The 21,805-nt window shown below is 39.4% G+C and overlaps 1 protein-coding gene across 5 annotated transcripts in view; it reads left to right on the top strand.

Moving 5' to 3' along the window:
* Positions 1-5,509: 5,509 nt before the first annotated feature.
* Positions 5,510-21,805, top strand: part of TCAIM (T cell activation inhibitor, mitochondrial) — a 71,493-nt gene continuing 55,197 nt past the window's right edge. For 4 of the 5 annotated variants that reach the window (XM_087947113.1, XM_087947111.1, XM_087947112.1 and 1 more), the window contains exons 1-6: positions 5,510-5,669; positions 6,510-6,574; positions 7,149-7,272; positions 14,273-14,426; positions 16,928-17,180; positions 18,622-18,744. In XM_087947113.1, coding sequence (XP_087803239.1) covers positions 6,546-6,574; positions 7,149-7,272; positions 14,273-14,426; positions 16,928-17,180; positions 18,622-18,744 — 683 coding nt within the window. In that variant the 5' untranslated portion in view covers positions 5,510-5,669; positions 6,510-6,545. The remainder of the gene's footprint in view (positions 5,670-6,509; positions 6,575-7,148; positions 7,273-14,272; positions 14,427-16,927; positions 17,181-18,621; positions 18,745-21,805) is intronic. The other variant, XM_026684493.2, reaches the window with a different exon arrangement.

The following is a 21,805-nucleotide window of genomic DNA, read 5'->3' as shown; positions in this document are numbered from 1 at the left end:
CCAAACGTGGGGATCCATGGGCGGCAGAAGCCCCATTACTCCCAGTAAGGCTCTTACTTGTCATTTTGTCTGGGGTGGTTTCATGGCTAAAATGGTCTCTACCCGGTTAGGGGCCAATTTTCTAATTCCTGGTGCAATGATGTAGCCCAGGTATGTTATTTCTTGTTTTAAATATTGTAATTTGGAAGGGGAGGCTTTGTGCCCTCTTTCTGCCAGGGCTTCAAGTAAATATAGGGTGTCTGTTTTACATGCTAGCTCGGTCTGAGATGCCAGCAGTAAATCATTGACATATTGGATCAAAGTGGACTCCTGTGGTAGGAAAATGGAGAGGTCTGCCCTTAATATTTGTGAGAATAAGGTAGGGGACTCAGTGTAGCCTTGTGGCAATCAAGTCCAGGTATATTGTTGGTCTTGCCAAGTAAAGGCAAATAGATATTGGGATGCTGGGTCCACCGGAATGCTAAAAAAAAGCAGAGGACAAATCTATGACAGAAAAATAGGTGGCTGAGGCTGGCACCTCGGTGATTATAGTTGATGGGTTAGGCACTATGGGGGCTCTTGGTATCACATGGTTATTAATGAGGCGCAAATCGTGCACAAATCTAAAGATGGGGTTTCCATCTTTGTCTACTGTAGATTTCTTTACAGGAAAAATTGGGGTGTTGCAGGGAGAGGTACATTTAATGAGAACTCCTTGCTTTAGGTATGCTTGTATTAATTCCTTTATGGGGTGAATTGCCTCTGCAGGGATTTTATATTGGGGCACGCATGGAGGTGGTCCATGTTTCACTTGGATAGTAACAGGTGTTTCTCCTTTAATTAGTCCCACTTCTGATGCATCCCAGCCCCATAAGGAGGGTGGCAGGCTTTTTAAATCTTCATGAAGCCCTGTGTTGCTGGTTATCAGCATGATTGTCTTGTGTGTGCCTTTTCCTGGGATCTCCAATTGCAGCCCCTGTTTGCCACATGTTATGGTAGCTCCCATTTTACATAGGAGATCCCTTCCTAGTAGGGATAGTGGAGACTGGAGGCAAATAGTGAAGGAATGGTCTACTGTGAAAGGTCCTAGTTCTACTGTTATGTTGTGGGTAAATTTTACAGGGATTATTCCCCCCCCCCCACTCCCATTATGCTATCCCAAGCCCCTTCAGCCACTGAAGCTTTATATGGTGGTTCAGTAAATTACTGAGGAGGTGGCTCCAGTGTCAACTAAGCAATTGTATTTTTTTCCTCCTATAAGAATGGTGACAATGGGTTCCCCTTCAGGGCCGTTTTTTAGGGGAATAGCCAGCCCGTTAAAGGTAGCCATGAATTCAGTGTTTTCATTCTCATGTTCTAGTCAGGAAAGGGGCAGGTCATTTTCCCTTCTTTGCTCCCATTGAGGTCCATTGTTATGATTTATTTGAGGAAAAGGAGCGCTTGGGTGGTGCATGATGATTAAAGCTTTGTTGTTCAGTGTAATGGACTGGATTATTGCCTGGCTTCATGTTTCTAGGTGGTGGGTGATACTGGTTGCGGGAAAGGCGTTGCCTACATTGCCTGCTGAAATGCCCTTCCTGTCCGCACCTATAGCAATGCTGGCATTTGCCTTGTTACCATCCTGCTTTATCACAATGCCAGCATTTCCTTGAATTATAGGGGGTTTTACCTGGCGTTTGTCTGGCATCTTGTTGCATTACAGCAAACATTTTTAAGTCCTCATGTCTTTCTATCCTCCTTTTCCTATCTTTCTCTTCCTCTTTCAGTTTGTCTCTTTGATCATAGACAAAGTTAGTGATCCTGCGCAACTCTGCTATTTCTAAGGTTGGCCAGTTAGAGACAAAGCAGTGGAAATGCTCTTTGATATCCACGGTGGACTGATCCACGAAGGCTGAAGCTAAAATCCTTTGGTCCTTCAGGCAGCTAAGGTCTAGATGGGCATATGCAATAGCTGCTTCTGACAGGCGGACCCAAAAGGCATCAGGGTTTTCCTTTTCTCTTTGTGTTGTTTTTTGAAATTCTGACCAGTTTAAAGTCTTTTTACCTATTTCTTCTAAAGCTTCCAGTAAGTTATTTTTTGCTCTTGTGTATTCATCCCAGTGATTGGTATCATTGTAGTCCCAGTCAGGGCGATGTACTGGCCATGCGATGCGGGCTGGGGCTGCCTGTCCAGGGATAGTTGGTAGTTTAGCTATTTGGTCTGTTTTAATAGTTTTAATAGTTCGTCTTTAGTTAGAAAGACTTGTAGCAGCTGGGTCATATCACCCCAGGATGGATTATGGCTATCTATGATAGATTTCAGGGTTTGAATTACTGTTTGAGGATCAGCCCTGAAAGCTGGGGTATCCTTTTTCCAGACGACCAAATCAGAGGCAGAGAAGGGAGTGTGGGTAAAAACGCACTCTAATTGTCCCCTATTTGTGCCCGGCACTGGTTTGCTTAAAAGGGGAGCAATAATCCGTGCCTCAGTCTTTCCTTCCAGGGAATGGGTTTCAGGCTTTTCCTGATCTTTTCCCTCGGTCAGGTCTTTGGTCCTAGCCATTTCAGCCCAGCAGTACCAATAGGGTATTTGGCTGGGTTTAATGCGTGTTCTAAGTGCTTTCAGGGTTTTATAATCTAAAGTACTGCTATCAGGCCAAATTTGTCTACCCGTGTCATCCCGCAATAAAGCCCACTTTTTGCAAATTCTTTTTGCTTCTTTTTATGCATTCCAGTCAGGACAGGCACTTGCCTTTTGTCCCAAGCCTCAAGTAATTTATCCAAGGGGGTTTCTTCCATTGCCCTCGAGCTACAACTTCCCATATTCCCTGCTTGATGTGGGGATTACTTTGGTTTAGCCAGGCTACAGCTGTCAGTTTTCAGACAAAAAAGGTCTAGAAAGGACTCCGGTTTCCCTACACATGGTACGGGCCCCTTCTAAATGCACAGGGCTTTTCTTGCGGGATGCACCGGGACTATTTTTCCTCTGCTTTTTTATTTCCTAACACCAGTTCCTTTTGCAGCCCGCTTGGTTTTTCTTACGTCCTTCAGAAGGACTCACACTCCGTGATCACCCCTTGCATTCCCAAATCCAGCCAGTCACGGCTCGTGTTTGATCTAGCAGCTGGCTGGGGTGCGGCTGGCAATCACGGAGGAGGTGAGGTCCCGCTGTTTCCGCAGAGAAAACCCACAATCACACACCTGGTCCACTCATGCTTCCACTCCCCTCACTAGTAAGATTATAAATTTGAAGCAGCTTTCAAGCAGCTGTTGAGCGGAAAAGCCCAAGGACTCCCTTTACTACCCTATACCTTCCGGGCTGGGTCCGTGGATGTTGTCCCTGGACAAAGAAGGTCCATGCCAGCTGGGTTTGGATCCGCGGGCCCGGTCCGGTGGCAGGGTTGGCTGGGAAACCTTCGTAGTCGCCAATTGTTGAAAGGTGTTAAAATGCCTTTCTTTCGAGGATTCAATTTTCCCGCTGGGAGAGCTCCGGCGCAAGGATACGGACAACTGCTTGAAAGCTGGATCTTTTTATTTTTCAGGAAGGTGGAGAACAGCGAGAAGTCATGCGTTCCTGGGCTAGCTAGCTTATGGTAAGTCCCTGGTTTTTTATACCCTTTTCTCCCTTTGTAAGTTGATTTTGTGTGAGTATTTGTATTTGTGCCTGTTTCAAATTCTGTTTGAGTTTGTCTTTATTCCCGCCGGAGGGCAAACTCCACGGGGTGCGGAAGGCAAACTCCGCGGGGTGGCCAGATTGTATTATTGGTTTTCTGTAATCTCTTTTAGCTTTAAGATAGTTTTTCATATTTGTTCTGTGGCAATCTCCTGTCTGCCCCTTTTGTAATTTATATTTTGTATCTTTTGTCTGTTTGTTTTGCTTATTTGGTATGTCCTGTGTTTGTAAGGGTTTTCTAAATTATCTTTTGTTTCCTTTTCCTATTTGTCTAGTTTTCTTAATTACTTAGGCTTTTGTCTATAGGGATTCTTTAATACTTTTTATTTGATTCCTTTTCCTATGTAAGTTTGTTTTCTGGCTGACCTGATGTTCCCCTTGGGCTTTTCCTGTTTTTTGTGACACTACTGTCTTCGTGAAGTTCCCTTTCCACACTAGGAGAGGGGTGGGTGCTAATTTCTTACAGGATGTCACCATAGCACCTGGCTGACCAATTGTTCAGACCTTGTTACCCGTTTGATAGAAGACCATCAAGAAATCTCAAGATTATATATTAAATTTGGAAGTAAAACTTATAGGAAGGCAAAAGAAACCCTGTGTGCTTATCACCATAGACATTTAGGAAAGCTATGTAAGACTGTTGGAAGTTAAAACCTACCCCTCTCCTAGAAAATTGAAATATCCTAGGAAATATTAAAAAGGCAGAATATTTTCCCTAAAAAGAATAGAAACTCAGAAGCAGAAACTCACCCCCCCCCCCGCTTTGCTAATAGGCCATTAATCTGGCCTAGGCCAGCCTTTTTTACATAACAAAGATCTCCAGGTAGAGCTATAAGAATTGCCCAAAACCCTTTCATTACATCATCACCCAGCAAGGCTCAACCAAGCCTGGGATTCAAGGCAGCCTACAGAGTTGCCCCTGCATGGCCCCATGAGAGTCTGACAAACAATCAGAATACAAGCTCAAATTCAAATCCCAACAGAGGGTATAAAACCAGGCACTTTCAGCATCTCAGCCCTTCCTTTTTTGGAGCTCCAAGCCATGTGGTCCTATCCACCATTAAACTATCTTTCCAAACAGTCTCCATTTTTCCAGTGTCTTTTTCCCCACTTGGAACTGAACCCCGGATAATTCTTCCAACAAGACTATATTGCTAAAAATTGGGTTTGGTAATATCTTTTCAGATTACACATATTTCATCAAAAGGCATCAACTGCATCCTGAACTGCATTTTCTCCATCACATTTAACAGAATGAACTTCAGCTCAGGAAACCCGATGCCTTTAAAATAAAATGCACTTTCCAAGTGCTGCTAGAATTCTGATGTGTCCCTATTAGCTGCTACTGGCCAAGGCCAACTGGAGGAGATTCTACACGATAACTGCACTGACTGACTTAATGTTTGTGCTGTAGATAGTTGGTTGGGAACTTCATTGTTTCCTCAGTAGAGATGGTGGCCTGCTTACCATATATCTCCTCTGAAGTCTAGAATGAAATGAACGCTAAACGCTTGCAGGGAACGTGCCTGCCAGCCGGTTGAGGGCTGGCCCTTGTACAAACACTCCACGAATCCCCCAAATAAAGACAAGGCTGATGAGCTGAATTCCAATTCTAATTAAAGGAATCGAAGCCTTTCAACTGATATTATAAAGGGACCTCGATGCAGCTAAATTCGTCTGCTATGCAATGCGCCCTCCTGAAACGGCAGCGGCGCAGAATTGTGAGCGATGCCACTCCGCCTTTCAAAACGCTGAGTTGGGGAGGTGTTAGGGGCGGTGGTAGTGACGTAAAGGGGGCGGCAGAAATTGACGTTGCTTGGCGGGCGGAGCGTCTCCTACACCTCAAAAGGTCTTGGGCGGAGGAGGTTCCTTGCGGTGGGATTGTATCAGGCCATCTGCACCTTGGGGCTTTTCCGTGTGAAGCCACGGTATCCCGATCCCTTGAAGAAGCAGCTGGGATGGGGAGTGGCAGCAGACCGGGCGGTTACTGTGACAAGAAACTGTTAGTGTAATACCCCAAGCGCCTAATGACTGAATTGTAAGAACAAGGATTTGTTTTCACTGCTTTAGTAATTTCAGATTTGAAAACCTGTTATTTGGGTTGTTGTACGACTCTCTCCGCTGATGTCCTTCGCTTAGGTCTTTAAAGTCTTGAATCCAAGTTGGCGGTGTGTGTGTATGTCCAAATAGGCTAAGAAATAAATGTATTTTGGAATAGCATACAGTCTATATTGTATACCATTTTCTGTGTATATAATAAGTATATTTTATCTGAATTTTTAAGTGCATTAAATTAATTGCCTTACATAATCTTCTGAAAAACTTACACAACGTTAAGAATTAAGAATCTTTGATGAATATCGTAACTATACTGGTAGACATAATATTTAAATAAAATAGCACCTAGATAGTATTTGCTGTTCTTGAAAAATTAAACATGTTTAGATCTGTTCAGTCCTTCTATAGGAAGCTTCCAGAAAATCCCAGTGCTGTAAATTAGAAAGAAGGCATTGGCTAACAATTTCTGTATTGTTGAAAGAAAATGACAATTATTAGTAGCCTTACATTTTTTTAAGTACACAAACAAATAATGGAGAAGACAGTTTACAATTGATCCTTCTAATCCATTTCATCTTAACTTTGAATTGCATGCCAAGGGATTTAGCTGTAATATTTTTGTATAAGAATGATTGGGATTTATTGTTTTGAGGACACATCTTTTTTTATCAATTTGTAAACTATCAAGGTTTCACAATGATAAGCAGAAAGTAATTACTAAAAATAATTTAATATCAAATATTTTTCAGTTATATTTTGTAACTTGAAATATAAGTAGCACTAGAAAATATACATTAATGATTTTTGTCTTTGGTTATAGAAATTTAGATTCAGTTTGGAATCCAGATAAACAAAGATGTTTTGCCATTGGTTGACAATAAGGAGGTAAAGTGGTTCTTTGTACAGTTTTTAACATACCATTTTAAATGATTATATTCCTGTGAATAAAAAGTGAATTGAGTTCCTAGAATTCTTACCTTGATTCAATAATTTAATCTTATAAATTACATTTTTTATGTTAAGCAAGTACTTTTTTTCAGAAAAAATAGGTAGTCCTCAACTTAAGACCACAATTGAGTCCAAATTCATTGCTAAGCGAGATGATTGTAAAGTGAATCACTGCAGTTATTAAATTAGTAACATGCTTGTTAAGTGAAACTGGTTTCTAAATTGACTTTGTTTCTCAGAAAAAAGATGCAAAAGATGATCCCATGATCCCATGTCATAAATATGAGCTAGTTGCCAAGCATCCAAATGTTGATCATGTGACAGTGAGAATGTAGAAACTTTAATTAGTATGAAAAATAGTTATAAGTCACTTTTTTCTATGCTGTTGTAACCTAGAATGGTCAAATCTAATTTTACTGCCTTATAACATCCTTAATGTAACATGTCATTACCCTGAGCAAAACTTTGTGTTCTGTTTGGTTGGCTAACAATGCTTATTTGTTTGTTTAAGGTTATGTTTCAAGAAACTACAACTGCAGGCAAGAGCGTTATCTGGGGCTGATGCTATAAATGCTCTGCGACCGTTCTATTTTGCAGTACATCCAGATTTTTTTGGTCAGCATCCCAGAGAAAGGGTAAAAAACTTACGTTTTTTGAGATACAATTCTATGTATTTAAACAAATCTAAATTTTGAACATACCTAAGACTGCACTATTTAATACATCTAGGTTAACTGAAGTCTGTTCTTAACTAGTAGCTTGTTAATCTGACGTGAATATTGTAATGTAGTATTTTCCACACACAAAACACGTGCAAATGGTTTACTATTAAATTATGGCCTATCTGTTTAAAGAGACATACTTTTGTAAGAGATAAAGATTTTCAGATATGCTTTTGGAACATATACATGTATGTTGTGATTCCGGCATCTGCTACAGGTTTTTTGAATGACAGCTCCAGCGAGGAGGACTTATATGAATCAGCAAGTTCTAACGATGAGGAGGAGATGAATGCATTTGATTTGCAAGATCGGCTTGAACCTTCAAACTCCTCCACCCTTCAATTAGGTGGTCAGCCGGGAACGGGTGATAATGAGGAACAAATGTTATCTTCAGGTGAAGAAGATGATAATTTGGATGATTGCTGGGTAGATGTCAGGACAAGACGTCTCCTGACAAGGAGGAACCAACGAGGATACAGTAGGAGAGCAGACCAGCAATTAGACTAATTAGTTACTCTATAAAGGGAGAGATATGACTTTGCACTTTGTCCGGAACAAAGTGTCTATTTGCAAGAGAGAACTGAAGAGCACAGTTTGGAGGATTTTGATCTGCAATATCTTGTTGGGATTTGGATTTAATTCGTTGGAACTTCTACTTATTGGAATTATTTTGTGAAGGATTTTGATCTGAAGAATCTTGTTGAGTCTTGGATTTAGTTCGTTGGAACTTTTACTTATTGGAGCTATCTGTGAAAATTCCTGTTTGCTGCCTTTCTTTATAAGGACTGTTGCTTTCAGCCTTATCTGTTTACTTTAAAAGGTGGGACATAACATTTTCCTGTTTGCTGCCTTTCTTTACAAGGACTGCTGCTTTCAGCCTTAACTGTTTATTTTAGAAGGTGGGACATAACATTTTTGTTCCGGACCTAACAGACCATCTTTGCAACGATGGATTCAACTCAAATGCAACAATTGGTGGAGCAGCAACAGATGCAAATAAATCAATTACTCCAGAGCAACGTATCCCTTCAAAATCAGGTAACACAATTATTATCGCTCGTTGCCAATTCTCAAACTGTTTCAGCTGCAGCTGGAGTTCCCCCTGCACCCCTGTGAGAAAAATTCGATAGCTATGCCAGATAAATTTTCTGGGCAAACGGACATGTTTTCAACATTTTTGGGTCAGTGCCAATTGTATTTTTCTGTGAGGCCGGAGGATTTTCCAACCGACGATCGAGTTAAAATTGGCTTTATTATTAGTTTGTTAACCGGGCAGGCTGCCAAATGGGCTACTCCCTTATTAGTACAAGATAGTCCATTACTGGACGATTTCCAGGGGTTTATTCAACAGATGAACGTTATGTTTGAGAATCCAATTAAATCTCAAACTGTGGACAGAAAATTGAGGGATATTATTCAAGGTAAACACTCATTGCAAGAATACGTTGCAGAATTTCGCTTGTTGTGTATGGACTCCACCTGGAATGAACCAGCTCACATGGCAGCATTCCAAGAGGGTTTGTCCGACATTATCAAGGATGAACTAATTCATGCAGAGCGTGCTTCAACTTTGGACACATTGATTACTCAATGCTTACGTATTGAAGCTCGCCTACAACATCGTGGGTGTAAACGGACCGCTGCAGAGCCACCTGTGTTTCCTCGCTCACGCACCCCGTCTATGAGGGTTTTCCAATCCAGAATTCCAGCAGAGGAGCCGATGGAGATAGGCGCACTCCGCCCTCGTTTAACAGTTCAGGAACGATCGAGAAGATTTCAGGAAGGTTTGTGCCTTTATTGCGGGGGTTCGGGACATTTTGCAAATTCCTGCACTCGGAAGGGGACTCGTGGACCTGTATCAAAACCCATTGCTGGTCTGTCGGGAAACAGGGTAGGCCCGACCTCAGGGAAACCCTAGATCGGGCACAGTATTCACTTTCATCTCAAATTGCTGAAGTTAATTCTGGCCCTCCTCGACATTTACTTTTGGACACTCGCATATTCTTGCAATCTCGGAAGGAGGGAATCCTGCCGTGGCACTGGTGGATTCAGGGGCTACGACTAGCTTTATGGATTATGATTTAGTAAAACATTTCAAAGTTCCTTTAGTGCCTGTGAATCCCCATGCAGGTGGAAACCGTAGATGGGCGCGAACTCAAGTCGGGACCTATTCGCTTTGCCACCCAACCACTGCGTATGCGTATTGGGGATCACGAGGAGGCGATAAGTTTTTATATCACTCAACCTCCATCTTCCTTTGGTGCTCGGAGTATCCTGGCTGCGTCTACACGATCCGTTGGTGGCTTGGGCGCAGAACGCTGTTTCTTTTCCAAGCTTGCAATGTGTGGACCACCTGAGACATGTCTGCGCAGGCCAACATATTGTCGCTTCTGCTGCCTCGATTCCTTCAGAGCTGTCGGATTTCCCGATGTTTTCAGTGAACAGGAGGCAGATCAATTACCACCACATCGTGTTTATGACTGTCCCGTGGATTTGATACCGGACGCTCCATTACCAAAGGGGAGGTTGTATTCTTTGTCTGAGCCTGAACTAGTTGCACTTCGAGAATTTTTGAATAAAAATCTAGCTCGGGATTTATTCACCTTCGTCATCCCCTCTTTCAGCATCCGTTCTCTTTGTCAAGAAGAAGTCGGGAGAACTTCGCCTTTGTTGTGACTATAGACGCTTAAATGCTATCACTGTGAGAAATAGCTATCCTTTACCGCTCATCTCCGAATTGTTGGAGCGGTTACGGGAAGCTACAATTTTCACGAAACTTGACTTACGTGGAGCTTACAATTTGGTTCGGATGCGTAAGGGAGACGAGTGGAAGACGGCTTTTGGCACTCGTTATGGTCATTTCGAGTACACCGTTATGCCATTTGGTTTGACCAACGCTCCTGCTGTATTTCAACATTTAATGAACGATATCTTTCGAGACATGTTGGATAAGTTTGTTGTCATATATTTGGACGACATTTTGATTTATTCAAAATCTAAAGAGCAACATCTTCAGCAGGTGCGTCAAGTGCTTCAGCGTCTTCGGGAACATAAACTTTATGCTAAATTAGAAAAATGTTTCTTTTTTTCAGTCGTCTATCGAATTCTTGGGACACATTATTTCTCCTGTGGGCATTGCTATGGACCCCAAAAAGGTTGAGGCGTTGTGTAGTTGGGAAGCTCCTCGTCGGGTTAAAGATGTGCAACGACTTTTAGGATTTGCCAACTATTATCGGACTTTCATTCCAGGTTTTGCGAAGATAATGGATCCCATAACCCAGCTTCTTTGTAAGAAGGTTCCATTTGTGTGGGGGCCTCCACAACAACAGGCTTTTGACACTTTGAAAAAGCATTTATAACTGAACCCATATTGAAGCATCCTGATCCGGATCGCCCATTTGTGGTCGAGACAGATGCTTCTAATGTCGCTATCGGAGCAGTGCTGTTACAAGCTTCGGAGGATGGCGCTCTTTTGTTTCCTTGCGCTTATTATTCTAGGAAGCTTACAGCTTCGGAACGCAACTATACCATTTGGGAAAAAGAGTTGTTAGCTATTAAGGTTGCTTTTGAGACTTGGAGACATCATTTGGAGGGAGCTCGACACAAGGTGGAGGTTCGGACAGATCATAGGAACCTGGAACATTTGACCACGGCTAGGAAATTGAATCAAAGGCAGATTCGTTGGTCGTTATTTTTGCCAGATTTAATTTCTCGGTTACTTACGTTCCAAGTGGTCAGAACCGGAGGGCGGATGCATTATCTCGAAACCGGAGTATACTTATGCCGAAGATCCTCTTCCTTTACGGACAGTGTTACCACCGGAATCTCTAGCCGTACTGCAGGAACCGGTAGATTTACGGGCCCAACTACGAGGCGCAACGCTTGGATGTGTGGACGCAGCAGAGACGGGAGGACATTGGCCCAACTTCTCCATGGTCTTTTGAAGACGATCTGCTTCGATATCGGGTTTATTATATGTGCCTACCAGACCGTTGAGGGCTCTCATCATGACACAATGTCATGATAACCCAGCCGCTGGTCATTTTGGATTACACAAGACCTTGCATTTGGTCACTCGGACTTTTTGGTGGCCTCGAGTTCGTCATGATGTGTCTTCTTACGTCGCTTCTTGCGTTCAATGTAGGCAAGCGAAAGCAGCATCCGGTGCACCTCCTGGACTTTTGCAACCCTTGCCGACTCCAAGTAGACCATGGGGAGCGATCTCTATGGACTTTCTGACACATTTACCGTCTTCATCGGGGTTCACAACAGTGCTTGTGGTAGTGGATATGTTGACTAAAATGGCCCATTTCATTCCCTGTCGGAAATTACCATCGTCCCGCACTACGGCTCAGTTATTTTTGCAACATATCTTCCGTCTACATGGACTGCCTGATAGAGTGGTTTCTGATCGTGGGGTCCAGTTTACGGCAGAATTTTGGAAACAGTTAATGGCGGCTTTGCAAGTGAAAGTATGTTTAGCGCCAGCGCACCATCCGGAAACTGATGGCGGGACGGAGAAGGTGATTGGGATTCTCACTCAATATTTGAGATGTTTTGTTAATTTGCGACAAAACGATTGGGTGAAATACCTCCCGTTAGCAGAATTCGCGCTTAACAACTCGCAGCATACCTCCACCCGTGTCACGCCATTTTTGCAAATATGGGTTATCATCCGCGTTTCTTCCCATTAACTATGATGGATTCCCGGTTCCTGAGACCCGAGAGTTTTTGGAAGAACTACACGCAGTTCGCCGTCTACTGATACAACAATTGAACAAGGCAAAAGAAGATAATAAGCGGTTTGCAGATCGGTCCCGTCGAGATACACCTCCGTTAGTTGTGGGTGATAAAGTGTGGCTATCTACAAAACATCTGAAGGTCGATCGCCCTATTATAAAACTTGATCATCGGTTTATTGGTCCGTTCCCGATTGAGGCAGTTATTAATCCCGTGGCATACCGCCTCACTTTGCCACGATCCATGCGTATTCACCCCGTCTTTCATCGATCTCTTTTGATTCCTGATTCTTCTGTTTGTCGATTACGTGATTCTGCTGAACCGGTCTGTTATCATTGCCTTCTGAGGAGCCTGCTGTTGACGATACGGTGGTCGACGCCCTTGATTCCCGTTGGCTCAAAGGTCGCCCAGTATTTGGTCAGGAGGAGGGTAGATGACTCGGAGGTTTGTTCCTGGACGGATGCGTCTACACTTCATGCTTCGGATCTGCTTCGAGACTTTCATGCACGCTTCCTTCGAAACCGCATCCGGATCGCCAGACCCGGGGGAAGGGCCCTGCGGTGAGGGATAGTGTTGTGATTCCGGCATCTGCTACAGGTTTTTTGAATGACAGCTCCAGCGAGGAGGACTTATATGAATCAGCAAGTTCTAACGATGAGGAGGAGATGAATGCATTTGATTTGCAAGATCGGCTTGAACCTTCAAACTCCTCCACCCTTCAATTAGGTGGTCAGCCGGGAACGGATGATAATGAGGAACAAATGTTATCTTCAGGTGAAGAAGATGATAATTTGGATGATTGCTGGGTAGATGTCAGGACAAGACGTCTCCTGACAAGGAGGAACCAACGAGGATACAGTAGGAGAGCAGACCAGCAATTAGACTAATTAGTTACTCTATAAAGGGAGAGATATGACTTTGCACTTTGTCCGGAACAAAGTGTCTATTTGCAAGAGAGAACTGAAGAGCACAGTTTGGAGGATTTTGATCTGCAATATCTTGTTGGGATTTGGATTTAATTCGTTGGAACTTCTACTTATTGGAATTATTTTGTGAAGGATTTTGATCTGAAGAATCTTGTTGAGTCTTGGATTTAGTTCGTTGGAACTTTTACTTATTGGAGCTATCTGTGAAAATTCCTGTTTGCTGCCTTTCTTTACAAGGACTGTTGCTTTCAGCCTTATCTGTTTACTTTAAAAGGTGGGACATAACATTTTCCTGTTTGCTGCCTTTCTTTACAAGGACTGCTGCTTTCAGCCTTAACTGTTTATTTTAGAAGGTGGGACATAACACATGTATATGTATATACATATACATCAGACAGATTGGATAAATCAGACTGGTGTAAAATGAAAGCACTAGGCTAAAAACTGGGAGAAACTAAGAAACCATGAGTTCTGATCCTGATTTGTGCATGAAGCCAGATGGGTTAGTTTGAACCAGTCACTTCCTCTCAACCTTAGGAAGAAGGTAATGGCCTTGAAAATACCAAGAGCATGCATTCACAAAGAATTTGGAAATGAGGAAAATATTGCTTATAAAGAAATTAAAATGTATAGTTAACTGGAGCCTTCTGTAAAACAAAACACCTGGAATTCAGCTGATCCCAACCTTCTTAGATTTAGAAAAGCCATTAAAATTTGTTTGTTTTTGGCAGACTTGGAAAATGGAAATTACATCATTTGTTGTTGTTTTTGGGCAATTTAGATAACTTCTTTATTTGATTGGTTTGCCCAGACACATGATAGCTATATGGTTTTTGTTAGTTTTATGTTCTTTATATTCTGTATATTTATTTAGGTATACAATCGCCTCATAGATAGAAGTTAGCATATAATTCTACTAAAATAAACATGTAAAAAACATGTAAACAATGTTTCATTAATTGAATGATTGCTGGGAGTCTTTGGCAAAGATAACGGCACAAGTGAATTTTCTTCATATACCATTGAAGCAATCATAATGTGTTACTTTTTACCTTAACAGAAATTCTGCAATATTCTAAACAATGCACCACATAATATTTCAGTGTAACTGAAAAAAATCAAGTTAAAGAAAAACATTAGATCATCGGGAATATATTTTATTAAGCAAGGTGGTTGTAATCTATTTCTTGGGATGTATCTGCTTTAGTGTAACCGGTCTCTGCATTTGAGTATTTTCTTATTTTCAGGAAATCAATGAAAATTCTCTGAAAAGATTAAATGGGTATTTGGAGAATCTCCAGAAACCAGGCTTCAGATCATTTAAACCAACTCGACTCACTTTTTATGTACGAGAGAGAGAACAAAGCCCTTCCAGTGTCCAAGAACCATTTGGTGCTGCAGGTATTTTTAATATTTGGAATTTTACTAAATCACTGACAGATTATGGATAATTGACACTCTTCTTGTGTTTGAAATATTTTTACATTATGTGCCAGGAAATCTTCAATACATCTTCTTAAAATAACCCCAAATTTCCTTCTGTATCCATTGTGACTTTACTATTCCTTTTGTCTGTATATAAATGCAATATGTACTGATAGTCCTTGAGTTATAACCATCCAATAACTGTTAGAAGTTACAATGGTGCTGAATGTTCAATGGTTATAGTTGGTTCTTGGAGATATAGCTGTCTAAGCACTTGCACCTTCATAATCATATGATTTCAGTCTGGGCATTTGGATATCCATTTGTACATATGACCAGTTGCCAAGTATCTGCATCACATGATTGTCATTTGTCACCTTTTCTGCCGTTTTCCCCAGAAAGATAATAGGGAAACCAATAGGGAAAGTTGCTAGGCTGGCAATTTGTAAAAATTCCATTTTCAGTTAAACAGTGTGTTGTCTGGATACAAATAGTTTTAGAAAGTGTTTACAACAATGTACTATTCCTTTTGTCTGTATATAAATGCAATATGTACTGATAGTCCTTGAGTTATAACCATCCAATAACTGTTAGAAGTTACAATGGTGCTGAATGTTCAGTGGTTATAGTTGGTTCTTGGAGATATAATAATATCTCTATTTATAATAATAACAATAATAAAATTTGCTTATTCATTTTAACAAATCACCCTTACATCATTAATCATCTTATATTTCCATGTTTCTAACTTCTGTTTTTATTAACCATTGATAAAATAAGTCCCATGTCAGAAAATATTCATTTTCTTTCTTTTCCTTAATTATAAGTGTTAATCTATCCATCTCTGCACATTCTAGTATTTTTTTAATCACATCTTCATCTGTAGGGATACATACCTGGTTGGAAATGCTAAAGCAACATATAGATTTAAAACCAGAAATTGGTTTTAAAATTGGTTGGGCATTTTATCGGATAAATATAACAAGATGAATACGTATTTGATTATACATGTATTAATTGAATCTAGAATTGTATTTGCACAACAATGGAAAAGTGAAGAGATCCCTACCATACACCCTTCTTAAACACATGCAGGGCTCTCATGAATCCCTGCGTACCATACCTGACCTGCTTAATGCCCCTTGTCTATCTTATGCAACCCCCCCCCACAACTTCTGAATCACCTCTTTATGCATCACTGTGCACCCTCCCTGACCTGCATGGCACCTCTTACGCATCTACATGCATTCTTCCTGACCTCCACATCCCCTTACTCTCTTCCTTACCTAGCAGCAGCTACTTGCCTGCTTGGTTGGAATCTGCAACTTTATCAGGCTTCACCACTGACTGATTGTGGAAAGCCAGCAAGAAGTTGCCTTGCTCAATTATGAATGTAAGTTGAAGACTATCTGTAAAACTGCATAATATCTTGCCTGATTTAGCGATAGGATATTCATTTGAAACTAAAAGTTACATATAGTCTTGTATTTCCAAATGGTAGATTGGGGCTTAGCCTTTTTCTGTTGTTAATATTTTCCTTGTGAGGGGCAGTTTGGTATAGTGGTCAAGGCATCAGGCCAGGAACTGGAAGATCATGAATTCCACCTTAATCACCAAGCCAGATGGGTAACCTTGGACTAGTTACTTTTTCTCAATTCTAGGAAAGAGGCAATGTGAAATCACTTCTTAAAAACTTTGTCAGGAAAACTACAGGGATTTATCCAGGCAGTATCTGAGAATCAGACATGATTAAACAGGAAAAAAAATCCCTCAGAATGTTATTGTGGAAATAATTGCATAATTAAAAATCATCTTGGGGAGGGGATTAAGATAGTCTCCAATCTGGTGTCCTTCATGCTGGCTGAGTATTATAGGAGTTTCAGCTTAAGATAACTGGAATGCACCAGGTTGGTGAGATTGCTGTAAATGATTAATGTCTAGTTTGCTTGTTTTATTCCATTTGTATACCATTTAACTGATTACAGAATTACAGAAAGTTGTAAAATATAGTAATAGATAAATTATGCATAAAATGGATAATTATTTTGAAATGTCAGTGTAATTATGTTTATATACCGATAGTAGCATTATTTATTTAGAAAGTTTATATGTTGTCACACACTTATTGAGCTGTGTGGCTTATATAAAAATAGTATCCATTTATATATTTTTATCAAGCTCTTGCAGATCAAATATCTGACCAAACATAATAATAATCAAAAATAAGATAAGTAAAGCTCTTTAGAGGAAAATCTATAGCTATCAATCTTGGTACAAGTTCTGCTGAATTCATGAGGCAGAATTAGTATCAAGTATTCTCAATAGAAATCAGATCTTTATAAAAATCTCAGACTTAGCATTATGATTAACAATAAAAGCTTAGTCTTCAATTTTGATTTGCATTGTCTTTTACAGCAAGTATAGAAACAATATAAATGCATTCATTTAAATACAACCTTGTTCTGTGCATTTCATAGGATTTCGAGCAGTGAGTTTTACTTTGCACACCAGAGACTTGTTAAGCACAGTGTTAGATATCTTGAACTCCTGCAGTTTATCTACGGATCATGTCCAAAGCTTGAATGGCAGTGTAAATACTCAGTCTAAACAGGAAACCAAAAGAATGTTTCACAGGCCTATTAAATGGGACAAGACATACTACTCTTTTACTGGATTCAAGGATCCTGAGGAAGAACTGGAGCAAGCCCAGAGGATGGAAACCACCCTGAGGTAATGATGTAAAAACATGTTCAGTTGACTTCTTTACAAACTACTGTATTTTTCGGACTATAAGATGCGCTGCCCCCCCACCAAAGTGGGTGGAAATGTCTGTGTGTCTTATAGAGCGAATGTTGCCGAAGCCCCGCCAACCCTCCAGCCCCTACCCTTTGGCCTCTGCCTCCCAGCAATTTGCCTCCTTGCAGCAAACAGCAAACAGCCTGGTCAGCTTCAGCACAGCTTGATTTAGCATGAGCAGCTGATTGTCAGTTGGATCAGCTTCCCGGAATATCACCAATTAGCTGTTACATGCTGCTGGGATCACCACCGCCCTTTGGTGTCATCTATCACCACCTCCATGCACCCCATTTTCGACTTCTGTGTGTCTCATTTTTCGCCTCTGTGCATCCCGTTTTGGCTTCTGCGTGCCCTGTTTTGACCTCTACATGTCCCATTTTTGCCCATTCCAGGCGACGGTGGCAATCCCTGCTCCCTGGAATGAGCCAAAAACAGGATGCGTGGAGGCTGAAAATGGGGTGCACAGAGGTGATGATAGGAGGCAGCGGCAAGGGGCAGCACTGGTGGAGTTCCCCGCAGCCTGGAACATCTGATTGATGGTATTCCGGGAGGTAGATCCAACCACCAATCAGCAAATTGGTGGAAGCAAATACAGATGCTGGGAGGCAGAGACAGAGGCAGGTTTTTTTTCCCCTTGTTTTCCTCCCAAAAAGCTAGGTGTGTCTTATAGTCCAGAGCGTCTTATAGTCCAAAAATATGGTATTCTGTTTGAGGCAGAGCTCTTTCCTAGCCAATGAGCCCATTGTCTTTCTTTGACCATGCACTTTTGTATTTTAAACTTGATATCAAGAAACTACAGGATTTCTGCCTAAAAATGTCTTCACCTGCATCAAATATTTTACATTCTCCAATTTTCACTGTGAATATTGACATGAATGTGTTTGCTTTTTAGATTTAAATTTCTTAAAAATATAATTATTAAACAGGAATGTGTTTTCATTTAACATCTCATGAATAGAGAAGAGTCTGTATGAGAAAACACTGTAAAGAAATACAACCCCTCTATACGCAATAAGTGTAGATAGCATTAAAATCTTAAATGCATGTTTATAGCTAGAGAATTTTGGAGGGATGAGAAAGGGAGTAGCTGACTTGCATGCACACAAAAAACTACTCCCAGTTCAATATTATATAAAATTAAACTACAGCTAATTTTAAATTATGTATAAAATGGATTTTGTACTGGGTCTTAATTTTATAGTAGTTATATATTGTTAGTGCTAATAGCCATTAGATATTCTGTTCTCTCATGGTTTTAACTTTTTAACTGAGAATAGCAGACTTCCAACAATAATGTTTTGCTTATCTATTGTGCTGCTAATTTTTAAATGCAGTGGTAATCTGTATTTGTTTCTTACCATCTCTTACCATGTAGCTCTTGGTTAGATAATAATGAAAAAAGTGCCACGAAGAAACTGGAGGACAGCTTACCACTCAGAAAAGAATTAGATCGTTTGAAAAATGAACTCTGTCAGCAGTTACAGCTCTCTGATATTAGGTAATACATTAACTTTTTAGAGAGAAACAAACTTTTCATATAAGTTTCAGGATAAATAGAAAAATAGACCTAAAATAAATTGGCCCTAGCAAATACATTTTAAATTATGCTAAAACATGTGCTCTGTTGAAAAATAGTTTCTACTTTCAAAAAATGCACTATTTTTTTTAACAGACTTTATTCAGTTTTTCACATTAAAAACAAAAATCTCTTTTTAGTGGACAACATATTTCCGGGTCATCATCTTTACATACAAATATGACAGAAATTATACATTGATATATGCATACTTAATTCTATTATTACCTTTTCCATTCCAGATTTTCAGTAAGGAGAGAAACAAACACATTAATTCTAGCCTCTTTCATTAATCTCAATCAATTTTGTTTCATTTCAATTATTTCAAATATAATCCTTTAGTATTTGTTTTTAAACATAAAGATAAACAATATGTGTTTGCCTAATAAATAATAATAAAGTTTAATTCTAAATTCTTTCATTAATCTCAATCTAAACATCTTTTTATTTCATTTCAATTATTTCAAATATAATCCTTAATATTTATTTTAAAAATAAAAATAAACAATATATATTTGCCTAATAGTAGTAATAATGAAGTTACCAATGTCTCTCCTTGCTTTTAATAATCTATATTAAACTTATTAATTTAGCTGGTTCTTTAGTCTGTCATATTCCCTTTCCATTACACATTTTCTTTTATGAATTCTAAATTAATACAGATCTTAACACACCCACACAAAAAGAAAAAAGAACAAGTATAAGTTTCCCCTCTTACTATTTTGAGTGTGACACCTTAATGATTAGAATATACCTTTATTCCCTCATCTTAATTCCCAATAAACCATTAGTCATTACATCTTTTCAATTGGATTCCACAGCATATTCCCCCCCCCTTTAATAAGAGTTATCAGTATCTATATTACCCTATTTTCTAAATATTTTTAATTGCAGAGATATTCTTATTACCCCTTGTCACCCTGCAGAATCCCCTTTTTAATTCATCAACCATTATCTCTGAAAAAGCAATTTCTTTTCAGCATTTTACTAGTTCTGTGTTTCTTTCTTTCACATGCCTGTTTCTTACTGCTTAAAGCAGTAAGAAGCAAAAAATGCACTATTTGTATCACAAGTGTTTTTCCAAGAAATAATTGCTTGCTCAGTTTTTCTATAATGTAGTGGATACATTTTATATAAGGCTTATAATGCTCCAAGTATTGTAACTATTTTGTTTCTCTAATCTTTTTTAATTTACATAAAGATTAATTATACAGCATCTAATATTTTAGTAAAAATATTAAAAGATAAGACTATTCTTGTCTATAAACTACCAATTCAGTGATTTCTAAAGGAAGTTATTTCAAAAATGCATTTTTTTTTTGTAATTAGCTTGTGACCAGGTTTTTTTACAGGATTTGTAGAAATACATAATGCAAATGAACCTGTTTTATATTTTGAAGGATTTATTAAGAAAATTCATTAAGGTAAAAAAAAAAACTCACTGGTAGAACATCTTACTATCAGTCATCATCAATTTGTGAGAATCCCTTTGCATTAAGTAAAAAAAAAAATCCATAATGTATTTTCTTCTGAGAACCGTTTTCTGACTCTTACCAAACAACTGTCTTCAATCTTTTGTGAAATTACACAAACCAATCAGCTTTTAGCATTACTCAGACCATTTAGGTTGGCAATCTTCCATAAAGCTATAAATTTTCAACAGCCATTACTGTTGTTTTAGAACAACTTTGTCACTTTGAATGTGCACTGATCGACATACATTAAAATGAAATGTCATTGCATACAGCTCTCAAAGGGTCACCACCTCCAATATACTCTACATAAACATGACAAAATAAATAAATAAATACTTAGTTATCTGCACCTCCAGATACTTAATATTGACCACTTCTACAGCTGCACCCTTGATACTGAGTGAAGTATGACTTCCGGCTCCTTCTAAAATCTACAATGAGCTCCTTTATTAACATTTAGAACCAGGTTGCTTTTATTGCATCTGTCCACCAGAGCCTTCACCTCTTCCCTATAAGCATCTTCATTGTCATCATGGATAAGACCCACCACTGTTGTGTCAACCACATACTTCACAGTATTATTGATAGCAGATTTGGCAGAGCAGTCATGGGACATCAAGGAGAACGGTAGCGGATTCAAGACACAAGCCCTGTGTGGAACCTGTAGTCAAGGAGATAGAGTTAGAAACAAACTGGGGCCTATCAATACTCTTAAATTCTGCCTGCCATTATACTACTTCTATCAAATTTCTAATTCTTTACAGTCCTCTGTCCTTACTTTTTAAGTAATTAATGTCAAACCAACAGTTCTTCCTTTTTCTGCAGGAACATTTTCAACAGGAAATCTCTTCTATATTCAGCTTTTACTTACCTGGTCATGTAAAAAATGTTTGACTGACTGGGCAAGTACAGGAATAGCCAGCAGAAACCAACGCTGAAAAAATGTGTTTATATTTACATATATTGTTTTCCAAATATGATTTCTTTTAAAAAATAGCCTTTGTTATTATTTTTAACAAATGAAATTATTTTTGAACTGGGAAAATTTAGGCTGAATCATTAAATCCTTTTAGTACCTATGAACAATTAGTATTTTTAATTAGTATTTTTATTTTACTGAGAAGACCACTTCAAATGAGAATTACTACAAGAGAAGGCTTGGGTGCCCTTATTATATATCTGTCAGTATTAGACAAAGTCAAGTTGGTCCATTTCTTCCTATTTCCTATCTATCACTAAGTAAACATTTAAGTATGGTGCATTTTTTTGCATTGATGCACTTACTAAAAACCTCCTGTCTTTAATAACAAAATGTTTTTAGCCAAATCTTAGATACCCATGTTTACCTCCAAATAAAACCCAGTTAGAGTTAGGGTTTGTCACCCTAACCCAGTCTTATTTTCTTTTGGCTCCAAAATAAGCACTTCAGGGGATGTCTTATTTCTTTTGAGTGCCGCCACTGCAAGGCAGAGCATGGAACTGTCCCACATGCCCTGCACCAGCTTTCC

Source organism: Notechis scutatus, chromosome Z (genome assembly GCF_049901735.1).
Source record: "Notechis scutatus isolate UNSWTSFEM ecotype Mainland chromosome Z, rNotScu1.2, whole genome shotgun sequence".
Lineage (NCBI taxonomy): Eukaryota > Metazoa > Chordata > Lepidosauria > Squamata > Elapidae > Notechis > Notechis scutatus.
Note: the sequence above shows the minus strand (reverse complement) of the source record. Positions and strands in the feature narration are given on the sequence as shown.